Source organism: Mustela nivalis (assembly GCF_964662115.1).
Source record: "Mustela nivalis genome assembly, chromosome: 10".
Lineage (NCBI taxonomy): Eukaryota > Metazoa > Chordata > Mammalia > Carnivora > Mustelidae > Mustela > Mustela nivalis.
The window spans coordinates 24350777-24372834 of record NC_139029.1 but is presented as its reverse complement, the minus strand read 5'-3'; the positions used below and the strand labels follow the sequence as shown (position 1 = coordinate 24372834).

The window sequence follows — 22058 nt, the reverse complement described above, 5'->3', positions numbered from 1 at the left end:
AAAAAAAAACATTTGGGCTCATCTTCAATGAAAAGTCCAAGATTACACTCTGTTGCCAAGGGACTAACATTTTGACCCAAGAAAAAGGCAGATGGCTTACAGTAGCCTCAGGACAGGGCTCTTCCCTAGGATCCCCGGCACAAGTCCTGTGGTCCCCTCTGACTGAACACCCTGGGTCACATGCCTGTAACTGAACCAATCAGCGTGACCAGGGGACTTCAGAGGAGGGTGCTGTGAACAAGAGGAGAAGGAATGGAGGCTGGGTGGTCATAAAGGCAGTAAATGTCCACTCCATGAGTGCTGTGCTTCTAACCACAGACAACTGGGTGGGTGCCCTCCCAAACCAGGGTTTTCTCTAGTTTAGGGACTTGGGCGGAGTCAGATCCCCACATTTGTAAAATCAGCCCTGTGTTTTCATCCCCACCAGAGCAGGAACCAACCCTGAGGTCTCCTCCTGGCCTGCTGATGATACCTAAGGCTCAGCTGGAGGAGCAGTTCTGTAATTACTGGAGGAACCAGGTACTCCAAAGCCCACCTCAACTCCAGTTTCCCAACCTCTGCTGGGGCCTCAATTAGGAGTCTGACCTGAACTCTAGGCCTTCTGGCCCTGCTGGTAAGGATGATGGCAGGACTGGCATCCATGCACCCGACCCAGAGGAGGGTCAGTCCTCTGTCCTCGATAACCACTTGCAACCAAGATGCCCTACCTCTGTGACTTCCACTAGAAACTCCCATTCTACCTGCCCAAGCCAATCTCCGTACCTACTGACCTCACACATTGCCTTGGACCTCTTTGCCCTTCTCTCAAAGCCAGCCCTCCCCAGGATCAGCTTCCAAGTCCCAATCTCAACCGCCACCCCACTCACTTCCTCAAGGCAGCAGCAACAGTGGCCACACTAATGTCACACAGGAGACCAGCGATGGGCAATAGTTGAATGGCATTTATTTCTAATTGGATCCATCAGCTTTATCCGAGTCAGTTTTCCTTCTGCGCTGGTTCTTAGCTGACCCTTGGAGGCCCTTCCTGGCATTACATTGTTTGCGGTAGATTTCCAATTCCTCTTGGTATTTGGCTCTCAGGAGAGCTGCTCTTTGCTCATATGGCTGCTTTTCAGCATCTGTTTTCGCAGACCACATCTTTCCTGAGGCCCTTGCCACCTGCACTACTGACCAGCTCGGATTCTCCCTCTTCAGCCGGGCAAAGTGGTCTTGGCAGAAGAGCAAGAAGGATGATGGGGGGCGTCTGGGTGCTTGGGGGTCCCGTTTTCTCCGCTTCTTCTTCTTGCCAACATAATTCATCATCTCTTCCTGATACCGGGCTTTGTCGAGCTTGGCCAGAGCTTCATATTTGGCCTTTTCGTGCTTTGAGATGGACCTCCATTTTTCCGAACACTTTCTAGAGAACTCTTTAAAGCCAAGGTAGGTATTTGGCTGCTGCTCCTTGAACTTGTTCCTGTAATTCAGCAAAAAGTGGATGTAAGAAGAAACATTTGCCTTGGGCCTTATCTGGATTTCTTTTCCCATGTTCATAAAGTCATTTTTTTTTTCTGGATTCAGTAACTTGGACAGCAGAGACTTCTGTCTCCACACTCCAGGAGCAATCTAGAAGGTGCCCTGCTTGTGAATTTTTCCCTCTGCAAGAGCTATGGTCACAGCTCAGCCTTTTCAGTGGTGGTGGCATTATTACATCAGAGGAGGGGACTGTGACATCATTCACCAGCCTGTGGCATTAACTTACAGCTCCTCTTATTGGTTGGCTACTGGAGGGTCCATTTTTTTCTGTTGCTCATGTGAGATGGTGGTTCACCCAGGGGTGGTTTGGAAGCAGCGACTTCCCCTGGAATATTTCTCCTTGATGTCCTGGAGGCCATGGGCTTTGCTCTACTATGGGAGATTTCAGTCCCTCGGATATAGTAATGAGCCATGGGGTCTGCCTTCCTCACCGTAAGATTGTCAAGATGTTGCATGATCCCTCCCAAAGTCAGGATGGATATAATGATCGTGAGGAGGTGGATGGCTCCAGGGCTGTCATGATAAAATGTGAAGTCTTTCTGTTTGCCTTGAATGGTGGCAGCTCATGCCGTTCAAAGAGTTTAGTAGTAACTCTAAAAATAATGAGGTATGACAGCCATGACTCGGTTCCTGTCAGGACAAAGTTGTCTAATTTAAAACCTGAGCACTTGGGCTATATACATCTGAACTCTTCATTTCTCTGAAGAAACTGGGATGGGGTGGGCAGAGGGAGGAAGACCTTGAGGGGTTGTACTCAATACACTTGAGGCTGTGAAAATGGGGTCAAATCCTTGGCCATCCAGAGGCCTTCCTGCTCTCATCTCTGGGGTCATTCGCTCTCGGGCTTAGAGTACAGAGCTCTAATGGCTACACTCACACTTGTCAGCTTCTGACTTTGTGTGAAAGCCATTGCCTGTATTCCACTAGTCTTCCAATGGAAGGAAAAAGAAAAGACAATAAAAGGGTCATCTTGTGACCTTTGGACACTTTGAGAGCATTGCTTGTATGGGACCAGGGTTCATATAACTCAGTGGTTGATGATAGTGCCAAATTTATGGGACTACAAAATGGAGCCTCATTAGCAGAAAAGCTATGGTAAAATAGCCTAACAGGTGGGAGTCTGAATTTGGACTGATTTGCTTGACTCAAGCTTGTGTTTCTTTCTCAGTCCTTAGAAGTGGTGCCTCGGGGGCCAATGACTCTGGTGTGTATCTTCAGCGACTAAGCCTGACAGGGAAACTTGCCTAAGACTAGACCACATTTCCAGGGCTCCCAATCCATTCCCAAGCCTCTGAGACTGACTGCAACTTCCATCTTCTATAAAAGAAAGATGGAAACTAATAAGGGTCCCCAGTCTTGAATTTGAGCCACAAGGCAGCTGGGCTACTGATGCTAGCTCCTTCCTTCCTATGAGCCTCTGATTTCATATCTGTAAAATGGGTGCTTTGGACCAGCCGGGAAGAATCCTCCAGATGGCATGCTGTAGTTTTGTGGCTGCATTTAGAGGCCTACAAGATCTCAGATGCCAGCCAAGGAAGCTTGGGCTAGTGATGGGACCAAGAGGTCTGGCAGGGTTAACAAATTACTCTGAGAACATTTCTCAGCTTGCTAAGTTGTTTTTCACTCTGGTTCTTTCTCCCAAGGCCAGGTGTTGGCTCACCTATTTGTTGGATTTGAGCTAGGCTGCCAAGGTCAATAGGACATAGCTCCTTTCCAAGATGGAAGGACAGGTTGTGAGAAAGAATTTGGCCAATGTCTATGGACATGAATCTGACTCTGCTCAGTCTCACAAAACCCCACAGTTCATTTGTGCCTCCATTCATGATGTTCTACCCTTCTCATGATAAAAAGATCCAGAAGGACTAACTCTATGATAATCATCTAGAGCCTAGCAGGTCTAGGAAGACAAGGTGGTAGAAGGTAAAAGCTCCGGCCACCCTGTGATGCTTGGGCCACAATCTCACCTTGGAGGGATGAAGTGGGGGAAATGTCTGGAGAACCTTAGGGAGGGTCAGTATGGCTAGCTTTCTAAGTCGATGCTATGTGCTCTGGTAGCTGAGACTTCAACCTTCTTCACTATCTTCTGTGCCCTGGGAGGCTGACCCAGATGGACCACATCAATGGATCTCATGCCCTGTGGCTTCCATTTCAGTTTGGTCATTGTGGACCCCAACAGTAGATTGGGGAGAGAAAGGTGATTCCAGGACATTCATTCTCCTGGCTTCCCCCTCAAGAGGTCACCTGGAGCTGGCTCTCAGACCCTGGACTGAAGGTCTTGGCTCCTATCAAGTTTTCCTGTCTAAATGACTGGCTCCTTCCAGGTTTAGGAATTGCTCCCTTTCCTTGTCTCCTCTTGCCAGAGGTGGTAAGAGCTCTGCTTTTACTCTGCTGTCCCTTGTGGCTTTCCTACACCTTGCCCTTCCCTTTGTAAATAGCCTCTTTATTAAACACTCCTCAAATTATGCTCATTTGAGTGGCCATCTGGTTCCTGCTGGGACTCTGACCGATGTGCCATGTTTCTGGCTTTCCACCATGAGCAGCAATGGAGGTGGATAAATAAAGCAAGTATGGGCATAGGTCCAGGGTCAAAGGCTATTGAGCTTCTTCAGGCTCAAGGACCCAGTGGTCTCACAGCCTAGAATGTTCTGCAGGGGTAAGCGTGCCTGCCAGGGTAATAACAGAACAAGGCCACATGGCTTCCATAGAGGCATCTAATATCCCTTATATTATAAGATGACCTTTAGGCAGGGGCACTGGTCTGGAAAGCCAGATAAGAATGATTTTCAACTTTGTGGGCCCTGTGGTTTTTATTGGATGTACTCAACTCTACCATTGTTGCTCCAAAGTAGCTGCAGACAATACATACATCGATAAGCCTGGCTGTGCCCCCAGTAACTTCACAAAAACAGGCAGGTGCCTGGACATCGTAAACTGCTACCATCCCAATCTAGAGCTGTGAGTTCAGTGTTTTCGAATTTGTTCATTGCAGCCTTACAATAAGATTTACAATTTACATCATGACCCATTTGTGCATGTCTGTACTTCGTAATATTGATGTAATGTGTCGTGTGTGCCTGTCTCTATTCCAAGCACTTTACCTATATCAAAGCATTTAATCTTTATAACAACTGTGTGTGTTAGGGATGCTATTTTTTTTTAAGATTTATTTATTTATTTTAGAGAGAGAGCCAGCATGGAGCAAGGGAGGGGCAGAAGGAGAGAATCTCAAGCAGACTCTGCTGAGCATAGAGTCTGATGCTGGCCTTGATCTCACGTCCCTGAAATAACTCCCTAAGCTGAAACCAAGAGTTGGATACTTAACCAACTGCACCACCAGGTGCCCCTGGGCAGGGGGCTTGGGCGGGGGTTGGGGGTGGTGGCAGGGCCACTATTTTTATCCCTATTTTAAAGATAAAGTTCTCTAAACACAGAGTTTACAGAAACATTATAACAAATTATACTTACTATGTGTGTGAAGTAGTATTTTCTATTCTATTCTGTTATGGTCTATTTTGTTATTCGAAGTGCCTACAGACCTACAGATTGGTCTCATGATCCACTATGGGTTACAGTCCATGGACTGATTTGAAAAACACTACGTAGGCAAGCTGAGGGGGGAGCTCTCACCTTGAACACAAATCCAATCAGATCCCCTTGATTTAGCGTTGGTAACATGAAGTGGAAAGAACATGGCTTTGGGAGCCTGGGCAGACATGAATTCAAATTCTGGCTTTGCTACTTATGTTCTGGGTATTGCTTGTTACTACCTTATCAGTAAAGAGCAGTGACACGGTAACAAAGCTGTGGATAGGAACTAACTGCAGTGATGGGAACAACGGACCCAGTACCCCTTTACCAAATGGGCTGGACGTAGGGACTCACTTCTAATGAATAGCGTGTGGAAAAGGACAAATTATACCTTTCCAGTGGAGAAAGCTGGCAGATACCACCCTAACCAATAATGATATTCTTCCCCCAATTGCATAACCCTGGTCTAATCCTGAGAAAATATTAGACAAACCCAAATTAAGGGGTATTCTACAAAACATTTGACTAGTACCCTTCAAAAGTGTCAAGGGCCTGAGAAAGCAAGGAAAGCCTGAGAAACAGAACCAGATTAGAAATCAAGTAGACTTAATGTCTCAGGGCTCTGGGAATTGATGGACTGGATGGTGGACCAAGAGAAAACACATTAGTGGAAAGACTGGGGACATCTGAATGAAGTCTTCCACTGAGCTAATGTCAACTTGTGGATACGTCTACCATGGTTATATAAGACGCTAATGTTAGAGGAAGCTGGGTGATGGGTCTATAAGAAATTTTTGTACTGTCTTTGCAACCTGCAATGCTTTTTTTTTTTTTTTTAAAGATTTTATTTATTTCACCGATGGAGATCACAAGTCAGACAGAGATCACAAGTAGGCAGAGAGGCAGGCAGAGGTGGCGGGGGAAGCAGTCTCCCTGCCGAGCAGAAAGCCCGATGTGGGCCTCGATCCCAGGACCCTGGGTTCATGACCTGAGCCAAAGGCAGAGGCTTTAACCCTCTGAGCCTCCCACGCGCCCCCCGCAACCTGCAACTCTATTCTTATTTCAAAATAATGGAATACTATGCAGCCATCAAAAGAAATGAAATCTTGCCATTTGCGACAACATGGATGGAACTAGAGCGAATCATGCTTAGCGAAATAAGTCAAGCAGAGAAAGACAACTATCATATGATCTCCCTGATATGAGGAAGTGGTGATGCAACATGGAGGCTTAAGTGGGTAGGAGAAGAATCAATGAAACAAGATGGGATTGGGAGGGAGACAAACCATAAGTGACTCTTAATCTCACAAAACAAACTGAGGGTTGCTGGGGGGAGGGGGTTTGGGAGAAGAGGGTGGGATTATGGACATTGGGGAGGGTATGTGCTTTGGTGAGTGCTGTGAAGTGTGTAAACCTGGTGATTCACAGACCTGTACCCCTGGGGATAAAAATATATGTTTATAAAAAATAAAAATTAAAAAAAAAAAAAAAGCAGATGAAAATAAATAAATAAAGTCTTTCAGAAATCTCCCTCGCTGACAGTAATGTGTACCCACAGTTGAGATACCCTGCTCTTGATCCATCTCCTCCAGAAATCTCTGGGCAGATTTGACCCTCAACTGTAGCAACATGTGCTCTTGGCATGTCTTCCATCACAGTGTTCCCTGAATTGCAGGGCATGCTGGAAACACCTGAGGATGTTTCAAAAATCCCAGTGCTCAAGGGTATTATATAAGACTGATGGATCCCTGACTTCTACCTCTGAAACCAGTAATACATTATACGTTAATTGTTGAATTTAAATTAAAATAACAGTAATAATAAATCCCAGTGCTCAAACAAGAAGAAGAAGAGCAAAAGTACCTGGCTTGGGCATCTGATAAATGCTTTGATGTTTCCTTCATCCCCCTCCTGCCCCTCTTCTTGTGGGGTGGGAATCTACCTACACATGCCCTTCGAGTGGAGTATCCATAGTAGGCAGAAAATGGCTCCACAGGGACACCCACATCTGAAACCTCAAAACCCATGACTGTGTTACCTTCCATGGCAAAAGGAACTTTGCAGATGTGATTATGTTAAGGATTTGGGATGAGAGGATTACCCTGGGTTACGTGGGTGGACCTGCTGTAATCACCTGGGTCCCTGTAAGAGGAAGGCAGGAGTGTAGAAGTCTGAGATGGAGATGTAGTGACAGATGCAGAGAGTTAGAGTCAGAGATCTGAAGATGTGGTATGGCCAGCTTTGAAGGTTGAGAAAGAGACCACAAGCCAAGAAACAAGGTGATGACTAGAGGCTGGGCAAGGCCAGCAAGCAGATCCCACCCTAGAGCTCCAGAGAGCAGAGCCTTGCAGACACCTTGATCTTGGCTCCATGATACCCATTTTGGGCTCCTGCCCTTTCCCTCCGCCCACCACCCAGAACTTTTAAGACAAGTGTGTTCTTTCAGACCACGAAATTTGTAAAAATTTGTTAAAGCAGAAATGGGGGAGGAATACAGTATCTTTCTCATCCAGCTGGTGGTCTGTAATGTTTCCTGTGCTGTTCTTAACCCATGCTTATGTTAATAAAGATTAAAAATTTATGCCACCCCTTATTAGATTAGTTGTGGGACCAAGGAGCGTGGTCTGCTCAATTTTACACACTCTTCTTCATGCGCTTGCTGACTCATTAAGTCACTAATTCACTCGTTTGCTTACCAATTAATTCACTCTTAGATTCTTTCAGTTCATTCACTCATTCGCCACTCATATACATGTGCACATGCACACACATCTCAACAAATAGCTGTGAGTTGTGGAGCAATGTCACTGATTCTTTGATGGCCACTTATAAGCAGCATTTGAAGGATGGATATGTCTTAGGAAAGGAGGTGGTGGTAGAGAGAGGCATCTGAAATTTCCTGGAAGGCAGACTGGTGGGAAAGGCAGGGTCATAAACAGTAGACTTGGGCTTTTTGGCACTAACCTCATGCCAAGAACTATTACTCAATCTCATGTGACCATAATATTTTAATAAGAATGATGGTAATGTTTTAAGTATATTATCTCCAGAAAAGCCTAGAGAAAGAGAGAGATTAATTTTTTCAGGGCCATACAGCAATGAGTGGCAGAGCCAGGCCTCAGACTCAAGTTGGTTTCACTCTTAACTCCATGTGTTTTGCCACTACTGGGAGTCTAGGAACTCCATTGGCTAGGACCAAGGAGAGAAGGAAGCCATCAGGGAACGAGGCCAAGTATTGCAGTAGGAGGGCAGGTGGAAGAAGAAGAAGAAGGAGAAGGGCAAAGGGAAGGGGAAGGAGAAGAAGGTGTCTAAATCTCAACATTTGAGGGATTCAGTGGACACTTTTCTGAGTTGGGTTGATGGATCTCGTTCCAGATGGATCCAGTCAGTTTACCCCAGGTCATGGAATGTCCTGAGTCTAGCAGCTAGACTGAGGTGGATAGCCTATAGAACCACACCAGCATGTGCAGGTACAAACAGAACCTGGGTCTACTGTTTAGAACACAGGCTGGTCAAAGCTGAAATGAAGTGTCCATGCCTAGTCCAGAGGCTTAGTGGACAATGGACAGGAAATGGAACAGATGATCAAGCACAAGCATGGGATGAGCATGGCAAGGTCCAGGCATGCCTGCTTACCTCTGGTAGGACACAGCAAAGGAAGAGAGGATGAGTTCTAGAATAAGACCAATTTTGGGGAGAGAATGCCCACAGCAAAGTATGACTAGATATCTCTCACAGGCCTTGACAAAAATACTCTAGTATGCCACAGAGTAGGAAGAGTGGTCCCTGATCTTTTTGTCCAGCTCCCTGCCTCCTTCAACCAACATGAACATCTTTCATTTGGTCTGCCTAGGACCGGCCACTCCCTCCTTCTAAGCACATCCCTTCTTTTGGAGAACTGTCCTCAAAATAGTTCCAGCGGGGGCCTATGCCCTTGGCCCCAGGCGTGGGCACACCCCCCAGCGGGACTACTTGGAGGCCTTTAGTGAGCTTTTTCTAATTAGAACTAAGGGAAGGGATTTTTGCCTTTTGTCTGGAAGAGAAGGTGTGAGGATAAATTAAAGCTGCTAAGGGTGGCCATGGGTCCAGCCTTGAGCATCGCCATTTGCCATGGAAAGAATGAAGCCAGCAGACAGAGCACAACAGAAATAGGACACAGAGAGAGGGGCCTTGTGGCATTTGGATCCCTGGGTCTAGTCATCCCTGGGGCCAGCTATGGCTTGACTATAGCAGCCAGTCATGTCTTCTCTATTCCAGGCTGATTTGATCTGGATTTCTGCCACCTGAAACCAAGAGCATTAGCCCAGATGTGATGCAGGTGAGCAATATGAGAAGCCAGGAGGAGAAGACTCTCCTCTTCCCTATTTGTCCGTTCTCTCCTTTTTATCTCCTTCCTCTCCCTTCTACTTGCTTTTGCTCCACTAGATCTCTGGTTTGTTATTCAGAAAGTATATATACAGGGGGTATAGCTCAGTGGTAGAGCATTTGACTGCAGAAAGTATATATACAACACTGGGACATTATTGGCCCTCAATAATAACAGCAAATGGTCTTTGAGCACTTGCTATGTGCTGAGAACTATACCAAGAGCTTTTTTTTTTTAATTTTATTTTTTCAGTGTTCCAAGATTCATTGTTTATGTACCATACCCAGTGCTCCCAGCAATACGTGCTCTCCTTAATACCCACCACCAGGCTCACCCATCCCCCCATCCACCTCCCTTCGAAAACCCTGTTTGTTTCTCAGCGTCCACAATCTCTCATGGTTCATCTCCCCCTTTGATTTCCCCCAATTCACTTTTCCTTTCCTTCTCCAAATGTCCTCCATATTATTCCTTATGCTCCACAAGTAAATGAAACCATATGATAATTTACTTTCTCTGCTTGACTTATTTCACTCACCATAACCTCCTCCAGACCCATCCATGTTGATACAAAAGTTGGGTATCCATCCTTGATGATGAAGGTGTAGTATTCCATTGTATATATGGGCCATATCTTCTTTATCCATTCCTCTGCTCTAGAGCATCTTGGCTCTTTTCACAGTTTGGCGATTGTGGCCATTGCTGCTATGTACATATGGCCCTTCTTTTCACTGCATCTGTATCTTTAGGGTAAATACCCAGTAGTGCATTTGCAGGGTCATAATCTCTACACTGTTTTCCAAAGTGGCTGCACCAACTTGCATTCCCACCAACAGTAAAAGGGTTCTCCTTTCTCCATATTCTCTCCAACACTTGTTTCTTGTCTTGTTAATTTTGGCCATTCTAACTGGTATACAGTGCTATCTCAATGTGGTTTTGATTTTAATTTCCCTGATAGCTAATGTTGACGAACATTTTTTTCATGTGTCTGTTAGCCATTTTTATGTCTTCTTTGGAGAAGTGTCTGTTCATATGTTCTGCCCATTTTTTGACATGATTATCTGTTTTTTGGGTGTTGAGTTTGAGGAGTTCTTTGTAGATCTTGGATATCATCCCTTTTTCTGTAGTGTCATTTGTGAATATCTTCTCCTATTCCATGCATTGCCTCTTTGTTTTGTTGACTATTTCCTTTGCTGTGCAGAAGCTTTTTATCTTGATGATGTTCCAAAATTTCATTTCACTTTTGTTTCCTTTGCCTTTTGAGACATATCATGAAAGAAGTTGAGGTGGCTGATGTCAATGAGGTTACTGCCTATGTTCTCCTCTAGGATTTTGATAGATTCCTGCCTCATTTTGAGGTCTTTTATCCATTTGGAGTTTATCTTTGTATATGTTGTAAGAGAATGGTTGCATTTCATACACACCTGTCCAATTTCCTCAGCACCATTTATTGAAGAGACTTTGTTCCACTGGATATTTTTTCCTGCTTTGTTGAAGATTAGTTGACCCTAGAGTTGAGGGTCTATGTCCAGACTCTCTACTCTGTTCCACTGGTCTGTGTCTGTTTTTGTGCCAGTACCATGCTGTCTTGGTGATCACAGCTTTGTACTAAAGCTTGAAATTAAGCAACGTGATGCCCCCAGTTTTGTTTTTCTTTTTCAATATTTCCTTAGCAATTCAGGGACTTTTCTGGTTCCATACCAATTTTAGGATTGTTTGTTCTAGCACTTTGAAAAACTTTGGTGGAATTTTGATTAGGATAGCATTGAAAGTATAGATTTCTTTGGGCAGTATAGACATTTTAACAATGTTTATTCTTCTGATCCATTGAGCATGGAATGCTTTTCCACCTTTTTGTGTTGTCTTCAATTTCTTTCATAAGTGTTCGGTAGTTCCTTGAGTACAGATCCTTTACCTCTTTGGTCAGGTTGATTCTCAGGTATCTTATGGTTCTCGGTGCTATAATAAATGGAACTGATTCTCTAATTTCCCTTTCTATGTTTTCACTGTTAGTGTATAAGAAAGCAACTGGTTTTTGTGCATTGACTTTGTATCCTGCCACATTACTGAATTGCTGTACTTGTTCTAGTAGTTTGGGAGTGGAGTCATTTGGGTTTTCCATATAAAGTTTCATGTCATCTGCAAAGAGAGAGAGTTTGACTTCTTCTTTGCTGATTTGAATACCTTTTATTTCCTTTTGTTGTCTGATTGCTGTTGCTAGGACTTCTAGTAGTATGTTGAACAACAGTGGCGAGAGTGGGCTTCCTTGTCATGTCCCGATCTCAAAGGGAATGCTGTTAGCTTTCCCCATTGAGAATGATATTCACTGTGGGGTTTTTTATAGATTTTATGATGTTGAGGAATGTTCCCTCAATCCCTATACTTTGAAGAGTTTTAATCAAGAACAGATACTGTATTTTGTCAAATGCTTTTTCTGCATCAATTGAGAAGACCATGTGGTTCTTCTGTCTTCTCTTACTGATTTGTTCTATCACATTGACTGACTTACGAATGTTGAACCACCCTTACATCCCAGGTGTAAATCCCACCTGGTCATGGTGGATAATCTTTTTAATGTACTGTTGGATCATATTAGCTAGGTTCTTTTTGAGAATCTTGGCATCCATATTATCAGGAATATTGGTCTAAAATTTTCCATTTCGATTGGGGTCTTTGCCTGGTTTGGGAATCAAGATAATGCTGGCTTCATAGAAAGAGTCTGGAAGTTTTCCTTATGTTCCTATTTTTTGAAGCAGCTTCAGAAGATTAGGTATTATTTCTTCTTTGAGTGTTTGGTAGAGTTCCCCAGGGAATCCGTCAAGTCCTGGGCTCTTGTTTTTTGGGAGGTTTTTGATCACTGCTTCAATCTTGTTACTAGATATTGGTCTATTCAGGTTGTCAATTTCTTCCTGTTTCAGTCTTGGAAGTTGATAGGTTTCCAGTAATGCAACCATTTTTTTTAGTTTGCTTAACTTATTGGCAAATAGCTGTTGATAATAATTTCTGATGATTGTTTCTGTTTCCTTGATGTTAGTTATTATCGCTCTCCTTTCATTCATATTTATTAACTTGGGCCCTCCTTTCTTTTGGATTAGTTTGGCCAGTGGTTTATCAATCATATTGATTCTTTCAAAGAACCAGCTTCTAGTTTTGTTGATGTGTTCTACTGTATCTCTAGTCTCTATCTCATTGATCTCCACTCTAATCCTGATTATTTTCCTTCTTGTTCTTAGGGTTGGCATAATTTGTTGTTGATTTTCCAGTTCTTTAAGGTGTAAAGAGAGCTGGTGTATTTGGGATTTTTCAGTTCTTTTGAGTGAGGCCTGGATGGCTATGCATTTTTTCCTTAAGACTGCTTTTGCCATATCCCATAGGTTTTGGACTGATGTGTCTTCATTCTCATTGGTTTCCATGAATTGTTTAAGTTCTTTGATTTCCTGGTTGATCCAAACATTCTTAAGCAGGGTGGTCTTTAGCTTCCAAGTGTTTGAATTCCTTTTAAACTTTTTCATGTGGTTGAGTTCCAGTTTTCAAAGCACTGTAGTCTGAGAATATGCAGGGAATAATCTCAATCTTTTGGTATCAGTTGAGCCCTGATTTGTGACCCCGTATGTGGTCTATTTTCAAGAAAGTTCCATGAGCACTCAAGAAGAATGAGTTTTTTGTTGTTTTAATGTTCTATGTATATGAAACATTCGAATGTTCTATACATGAGGCCCATCTGGTCCAATGTGTAATTCAAAGCTCTTGTTTATTTATTGATTTTCTGCTTAGATGGTCTGTCTATTGCTGAGAGTGGCGTGTTAAGATCCCCTACAATTAATGTGTTCATATCAATATGACTCTTTATCCTAATTAACAGTTGGCTTGTGTAGTTGGCTGCTCCCATATTTGGGGCATAAATATAACTGTTAGATCTTCTTGGTGGATAGATCCTTTATGAATGATGTAGTGCCCTTCTTTATCTCTGACTACAGTCTTTAGCTTAAAGTCTAATTTATCTGATATGAGAATTGCTACCCCAGCTTTCTTTTGAGGCCCGTTGGCATGAAAGATTGTTCTCCATCCCTTCACTTTCAGTCTGGATGTATCTTTAGGTTCCAAATGTGTCTCTTATAGACAGCATATGAACAGGTCTTGTCGTTTTATCCAGTCTGCAACCCTGTGCCATTTTATGGGAGCATTTAGACCATTCACATTGTGCAAGTGATTATTGAAAGATAAGTTTTTATTGACATCACGTTGCCTGAGAAGTCCTTGTTTCTATAAATTGTCTGTGTGAATTTTTGTTCTATGTCACTCTTTGATTCTTTCTTCTCTTATAGAACCCTCCCCATAATATTTCTTATTCTACCAGCTTGGTGGCCACATACGCTTTTGAACCTTGCCAGTCTTAGAAGGTCTTTATCTCTCCATCCATTTTACCCAACATTATTTTATTTTATTTTTTTTTTCTCTCTTTTTTTTTATATATAATTTTTTATTTTTTATAAACATATATTTTTATCCCCAGGGGTACAGGTCTGTGAATCACCAGGTTTACACACTTCACAGCACTCACCAAAGCACATACCCTCCCCAATGTCCATACATTTTGAATGTCAGCCTTGCTGGATAAAGTATTCTTGGCTGCATGTTCTTCTCATTTAGTGCCCTGAATATGTCTTTCCAGCCCTTTATGGATTGCAAGATTTCTGTGGACAGGTCTGACATTATTCTGTTGGACCTTCTTCTGTACGTAAGGAATCTCTTCCCCCAGCTGCCCTTAGAACCTCTTGTCTACAATTATGATTTGTGAATTTCACAATTAAGCATCTGGAAGTCTTTCTAGATTTGTTGATCTTGGGGTAGCCTTTCTGCCTTAAGACACAAACATTTGTTTCATTCTCCAGACTGGGAAAATTTTCATCCAGAATTTGTTCAACTATATCTTCTTGTCTTCTCTCTTTCTCCACCCCCTCAAGGATCCCAATAATTCTGATGTTGGAATGTTTCATGGCATCATTTATTTCCCTAATTCTGTTTTCATGGCGTCTAAGCTATTTGTTCCAGACCTCCTCTTGATCCTTCTTTTCTTTCAGTTTTTCTTCGAGATCACTAATTTGATCTTCTGCCTTGATTACTCTAGCTGTTAGAGTATTTATATTAGATTGGATCTCACTGATAGCATTCTTTAGTAATGCCAGATCTGCCCTCACTTCCACCCTTAGAGTGTCTGTGTTGCCACTAATGGTCTTCTCCAACCTAGCCATTCCTTGGATAATTGTTACCCTGAATTCCCTTTCTGACATACTGTTTATGTCCATATCCAATAGTTCTGTGACAGAGGGCAGATTCTCTGAATTTTTCCTCTGTTGGGTGTTCCTCCTCCTAGTCATTTTGGTGAGAGGTGGTTAAGGGGGTGTATAGCTGAATATATCAACCACAATCCAGGCAAGGTGCACCCTGGAAAGTTTTTGGAGCAACCACCAAAAAGAAATAGAAAAAAAATGAAAAAAGAAAACCCAGCTAAAATGAACCCCCAAAGTAAGATTTATAAGGTCCATAAACAAAAATGAACAAACAAAAAAACTGACAATAGTAAAAAACAAGGAAAAAAAAAAAAACAAGAAAAACCCAGCCAAAATGAACCCCAAGAATAATATTTAAATAGTACAAAAACAAATTAACAAATACTAACAGAAGAATAAGATGGGAAGGTGTTTATAAATCCTTGATGTGGATGTGGAAGGTTATTTCGGTTCTTCCTGGGTGAATGTTGTTATCTTTGTTAAAGGACTCAAATTTCCAGACATACAGGGAAATTAAAACTGGTTTCTATATAGGAGTAGTATTGAATAGGGAAAAAGGATAACCTTGAAGCTTATATCTATATGTATAAAAAAAGAAAAAAAAAGCATATGTATGAAAAAAGTTCAAGTTAAAAAGTTGTTATGCAATATGTTGTATTAAACCTCTACTGGTAAGGAGGTTTAAAAAAATTAAAAGAACAAGATTTATGAGAATGAATTAAAAAAAGTTGTCTATGAAATATATAGGTTTTGGGGCAATACCAGGAGCTTAATATGTTGTTTTCCCCTGATGTTGGGGTTTTACAGTTTTATGGGGGACCCTGTAATTAATGTCCTCTGGCTCTTTTGGCTTGTCTTCTGTGGGAGGGGTTTTTGTTTTGTTTTGTTTTGTTTTGTTTTGTTGTTGTCATTGTTGTTTCCAGTCTGTCCTGCTTGGGCTGAGTCGCCCTGCCCACTATCAAGGAGCTTGGCTCTGTGGAAACCAGTTTTTCCGGCTCTTGTTCTCTGGAGGTTTTTGTTCTTTGGGGGCTTTTTGCAGGGCTTTTCAGAGGTTTAGTGGAAAGCAAACCGTCTGCACCCAGACCGCTGCCTCAGAGAGAAACCTCAGTCTGCTCCCCTCTGGGTGGTCCAGAACACACAGACTCCCTGTGTGCAAACTCCACTGAACAGTGCAGCCTTTCACAGGCAGTGCGCACCCCCATGCCACTAAAGCCATGAATGATATTGGTCCGGGTGAGCCCCATCCCAGGTGACTGCCATTCCTGGGACTGCTGTCTGAGGTCCATGCCCTCACCCCGTGCACTCACACCAAGCGGCAGCACAGGACACATGGAGAAGGCAGTGGGCCTAGAGACCGTGGGCCAGTGCCCACATCAGACTCTCTCATGCACGGGCAGGAGTGGGCCCAGCCCAAGCAGTGGTGCAAGCAATGGAAAGCCATGGGCTCACGGACCATGGACTTGAGCCCCCACTGGACTCTCTCTGGCATGGGTGGTTGTCAGTGGTGACCGTCCTGGGACCATGGGCTTAGGCCCGTGCCTGTGACCACCCAATTCCACTAGTTGCCTCTTAAGATCTTTTACTTTTTTTCAGTGCTTCTATCAAGTCTCCAAGTTAATGCTGATCCCCAATCACAGGGCACTTTCATATTGAGATATTACTTTCCAATGAGTCACTTCTGGTGGCTCCCTCCCCCTTCTGTTTATCCTCTGATACAAGTCCAAGTGTTCCCACTCTGCTTTACCTCTCCACTGGTGTCTTCTGCCCCTGTAGTGATCCAGAAGTGTATAATCTTACATCTCAGGCTGATTTCATGGGTGTTCAGAGTGTTCTGGTAGATATTTAGCTCACTTTAGGGGACTGGTTGAAACAGGGTGTTCTACTTCTCTGCCATCTTGCCCCTCCTACCAAGAGCTTTTGTACCCATTATCTCACTTAGACCTCCTGTCAGCTCTATGAGGTGGGTGCTGGTGTTACCCTAGTAAATAGCAGGGGAAACTGAGGCCCAAAGCAGGTCAGCCACTTGCCCATAGTTAGACAGCTAATAGTTAGACAAGAGATGAGACTTGAACCCAAGCAGGAAACTTCCAGGGCCCATGTTCCTAATCTCCACCCCAAACTGCCTTTTTTTTTTCTTTTTTTTTAAAGATTTTATTTATTTATTTGCCAGACAGAGATCATGAATAGGCAGAGAGGCGGGCGATGGGGGTGGTGGTAAGCAGGCTCCCCACCAAGCAGAGAGCCTGATGTGGGGCTCAATCCCAGGACCCCAGGACCATGACTTGAGCCAAAGGCAGAGGCTTAACCCACTGAGCCACCCAGGTGCCCCCCAAACTGCTTTCTATTCAGTAAGTGTTAGCCCTTGGCCCACGACTCTCCCTTGCTTTCTGGAGACATGTCGTGATCCAGAATATGTGGCTGCTATGTCTTGAAGGCTTAGCAGGAGTTTATGAGCATCACCATAGCACCTCAAATTGTCACAAAGCACTGTGATACACATACTGGAATAGAGAGACTCAGAGAGGTGACACCATCTCCCAGGGTCATACAGCCAGTGGATATGGAGGCAGGATCCAAGTCCAGCTGCATCTGACTAGGACACCTTGTTCACTGGCCTGCACATCACCAAGATGCTTTAGCCCATCCATTCTCCAGCTGACTAGAGGCTCATGCCCTCAGCCAGGGCTTCAGAGCTGCCTGGCTCTCACGCAGGGCTGGCTAGCTGCCTCCTCCTGGAGGGGGAGGGGGACATTGATGTTGCTCAAGCTAAGAGTGGCAGTCGAGTGGCAGGCAGAGGCTGACGTGGGAGGCTCCTCAGTAAGCCATCTGCAAACATTTCCTCAGGATGAGAAGTATTATCCAAATATAATCCCCAGAGGCCTCTGCAAGGCATACATTGCCACCCTTCTTGGGAGGGGGACAGGCCCCTTCTCTGACTCATGTCTGCTAGTGACAGGTGGAAGATGGGCAAGACTGAGAGAGCAGGAACTGGTGGAGGCCAGGCTAGAGCCGCTGAGGGAGAAGGGAAGGTAGCTACCACATGGACTGGCTACCTTGGGTGACACAGAGTGCCCTGTCTCTTCTCCCATGTACTGTCCTGTCACCAGACTGGATGCAGGCATCCTTACTTCTCCAGGGAAACCTAGGCTACTCCAGGGTCTACTTAAACCCTTTATGCTCTGGAGGATAGGGTTCAAGGCTCTGATAAGATCTCATCCCTTCTCCTCCTCTCAGACCTAACTAATCAAGGGTGGGGGAGAATAGTTCACATTTGTGAAGCACCTGCTGTGTGTCAGGCACAATCCTAGACACCTTATATACATAAGCACAGATATTCATAAGACTCCCATTGCACAGATGAGGAAACTGAGGTTCAGAGAATTTTTGGCACATCCCCATACTTACACGACTAGGAAATAGTGGAGCCCAGACTCAAATACAAGGCTGTGTTGGTTCCAGAGGTCAAACCTATTGCCACTGTGTAGGGGAACAAGACAGGTGATAACCCAGACAGGGGACATCTCCACCTAGGCAGACTCCTGAGCCAGGAAGGCGATAGGGTCCAGGTTTAGTGTGAGTGTGCCTCGGCCACCACGTTCCCAAGGCACCCACTTCCTGGGCCAGACCTGATGGGGCAGGCTTTAACATTTTAGTTCATGGGGCCATCAGCTTTCCAGGCGAGCTCTCTGGCCTAACCTGGCGCAATGCAGCCCCGGGCTGGGGGCAGAGAATGGCTAGCTAAGGATTCAGCAGCAGGGCAGGGCTGAGAGGGTGCTTAGATTCTGTCCCAGGCAGACGGCAGCACGTCATGGAGGAGGACAATGTACGAGGCACCCCACATCCCGTGAGAGTGATGGGGTGGAGGTACAGGGTCAGAGGTGGAAGACCTGATGTGGGGCCACCCTTTCCGGAATCTCCCCTCCCGCGGGTGAGGCCCGTTCCCATCGGCCCATTGGCCCCACTGGTGTCACGTGGCCAGCCTGAGCCAATCAGGCGCGCCCTGTGGGTCACTTGGGGTCGGCGGGGCTCAGGCTCTTCAGACGCTTGTAGCTCACGGAGGGGAGTGGGACTGACAGAAAATGAGGGAGGCGCGGGGGCCCTGGAAGGTAGCTGAGGGCACGCCAGGAGCCCCCTCACCCGGAGCTCAGCACTTCAGGCCCCGCTCCGTTCGCAGACACGATGCCAGTCTGCTCTTGGCAGCATCATGAGCACGGCCTCTGCGCAGTCAGGAGACGCCTCAGCCAGCAGCCTTTCTGGGTGAGCAGCCCTGCAGGGAGTGCAAAAAATGAGCACCCCAAGCCACTCCCAGCCCTTCTCAAGGTGCCACCCCCAACGCATGAGCCCCAGGACCCCCAGCGGTGATGACACCCACATCCCAGGCGCAGACATTGCCGGGAGCCCTGTCCTTCCCTTTTCCTGGTTCAGATACTCGCCCTCCAGGGAGCAGTGCATCTGGAGGAAAAGCGTTTACCTGATGTAGCTTGTGTGGGTTCCCTGGGGCTAACAATTAGCTGAGCAGGGAAGAGCCCTGGTAATTTGTTGAGTTTATTGAGTTCCTTCTGGGGAAGGAGGAACATTTGCCCACATTGATTACGAGATCTCACGGTTAGTGCATTGGGGCTATGTCAGGATGAGAAGAGTCCCCCAGAAAGGTACCAGCAGCTGACAAGTGAGTAGGGGATAGGACGAGTGCTGAGGCATCAAGGGGGTGTGGGGGCGCATCTTCATAGGAAAGCAGGATGAAACCCATTACGGCCTTGGAGGCTCTCACCATTGTCTCCAGGCTCACGTGCTGGTCTGTTTTCCCCCTCATATGCCCTCTGCTTTCATTAGCAGGATCCCATTCATTCATTGACTCATTCAAGCGTTCCTTCTTCTAGTAAGCAGTGTTTATGGAGGCGTGTTAGGTTTCCATGGAAGGTACTGATGAAAGAATTAAAGAAGAAAGAAACAGCCCCTGTCTTCAGGAGCGCACAGTTTGGAGGATGAGGCAGACCCCTGGATGATTCTTGGTGAGACAAGCACCAGGGTAGAGGAAGTGCCAGGAGTCCCAAAGTACACAGGAGAAGTCAGCCAGACTCTCTGGAGCCAGTGGCTATAAGATGCCTGCTCAAGGATGAGCCGGAAGCATCAAGAAAAGGGTGGGGCTAAATCAAAGTAGACAGGGAGGATTTGGCAAGAAGCTGACTTACCAGTCTTGGGAAGCATTCAGAACAGAGCTGAACTGACCATCTATAGGGAAGGCTGTAGATGAGATCTATACATAGCTGGCCCTTAGGCCTGGAAGTCCTGTGAAGTCCTCATCAATTAGGATTTTAATATTAACTGAATTCCACTCTCCTAGTAGCAAAGGGGATGTGATTAGAAAAGATGCCCACAGCTGAAAGCAGGAGACTGCCACTCGTTCATTCACTGATTCATTCATTCACAAGACATGTATAACGGAAGTACTCTTAGCCCTCTCCACCAGAGCAGCTTCCTGGGGTAGCTGGAATTCCCATGGCCTTGTTAGAACTTCCTGACCAATGCCCTGTGGCACTCTAAGCACCAGCTGCCTGCTGGCCATCTCCCACCCCCACCCTCAAAGCCCATGCCCTCCATGCTCCCACCAGCTGAGTCTTGCACTTTCTGAGAATCAGATGGGTCTGTTGCCAACTCTCTTGGTGCCAGTCATACTTGTTATTGTAATTATGTGATTTAAATTAAACATCACATAAACTGATGAAATATGAGTGTGAAAGGAAATAGAGTTGCATCTATGGAAACTAAATTGAGTGCTTTGGAAAGACTCCATGGAGGAGAATCTCTGAAAAAGAATTGCTTCCTAAATATTAGGTGTGAGTGACTGAGACAATTGCTCAGTTCCATCGGGGCAGAGACCAGGACTGTCTTGCTCACTGCTCCATCCCCAGTGCCCCCACACAGTGCCTGGCACATGGCAGGTGCACAATACATATTTATTGACTGAATGAGCTGTAGCTGAATCGGATATGGTGAACGATGCGTTATAGATGGAGTTTATATGAGAGAGTGTGAGGAACAAAACTGTGATCAAAGAAAAGACCTTGGTACTACATTAAATGGATTGATGCACAAATGTACATTGAAGTATTTGTACACTATCAGGAAATGTTTTAGCTGTGTATGTATTCTTTTATTATTCCTTACTTGGAAATTACTTTTTACCAACAAGCTCTGTCATCTGCAAGGCTTAGGGTAGGTGTCAAGAAACTATTTCTGTAAAGGGCAAGACAAATATTTGGTGTTTTACAGGTTATAGTTTCTGCCCCAACTACTCAATTCTGCCATCATAGCTTGAAAGGAGGCAATACGTAAATGAATGATCACGGTTGTGATCCAATAAAACTTTATTTATAAAAACAGACAGCAAACTACAGTTTGCCAACCCCTGTTCTAAGGAATTGATTTGTTCCACATGCCAGGCACGGTGCTGTGTTTCTGGACATAGCGAGATAAAGAAAATCCTGTCCCTGCTCTTACAGAGCTTGGCTTCTAGTCAGGGAGATGGTTATGATTTGGTGTGTCCAGTACGATGGCAGAGGCATGAGCATGGTGCAGAGGGGCCACAGTGAAGGCAAATGTTTCTCCCATGGGGCAGGGAAAGAGAGAAGGGGAGAAAAGGAGACATTTTGGTTAGGTTTATGGGAGCACTGATATTTCCCAGGAAGTCAGGTAGGGCAACAGGAAAGGACATTCAGGTAGAGGGAGTAGCATATGTAGAAGCATGGAGACATAAAAGAAGCTGGGGCTCGAATGGGTGTCACTGGAGAGGGAAGACATGAAAAAGTCTAGACTTGGTAATACTGGAACCAGTGGGTGTTTGCTGCTGGGTTTCTAGCAAGGCAGGAACTTGGGGAAATCTCCCCCCAGAATATAGAGAGGGATTGAGGGCAGAGGGCAGGTCAGAAGGCTATCTTAGTAGTCCAGGTGAGGATCATGAGGTCACAAGGCAGAGAAGATGTGGCTGCAGTTGGTCATGGAGAGCAGGAATGGGAGGAGTTAAGGATGATGCCTGGTTTGGGTGACTAGGAAGATCGTGTGGATTATGGGAAGAAAGAACACTGAGGAGCAAGAATGATTGGCAGAAGCTTGGGTTTGTCCAGACAAGTCCCAGAACCTCCAGGTGGGTAGCTGGGATTTGAATTTTCATACTGTGGCTCAGCTGCTCAGAGCTGCCTGAATGACTAACTGGGTTGGGTAGGCACTGCTGAGAACCAGATATTGGGATGCCTTTCCAAAGATAGGTCTTAAGGTTCAGGGACTCCAACTGTCCATATCCAAAAGAGAGCTGCATTCATCCCGAGCTTTTTCCCAGTTCTAGGAAAATAGATGATATCATGGAT

At 45.1% G+C, this 22058-nt stretch overlaps 2 protein-coding genes across 5 annotated transcripts in view; one reads left to right on the top strand and one right to left on the bottom strand.

The window, feature by feature from the left end:
- The window catches only part of CSMD2 (CUB and Sushi multiple domains 2), a 607752-nt gene that overhangs the window by 265393 nt on the left and 320301 nt on the right, over positions 1 to 22058 (top strand). The window lies entirely within an intron of this gene.
- HMGB4 (high mobility group box 4) lies at positions 922 to 1657 on the bottom strand. Its single transcript, XM_082686559.1, has one exon. The coding sequence runs from the start codon at positions 1528 to 1530 to the stop codon at positions 949 to 951; it is 582 nt and encodes a 193-aa protein (XP_082542685.1). The 5' UTR covers positions 1531 to 1657; the 3' UTR covers positions 922 to 948.

Excerpts from the sequence above, each read along its gene's own strand:
- HMGB4 (XM_082686559.1), bottom strand. The coding sequence starts at position 1,530 with ATGAACATGGGAAAAGAAATCCAGATAAGGCCCAAGGCAAATGTTTCT.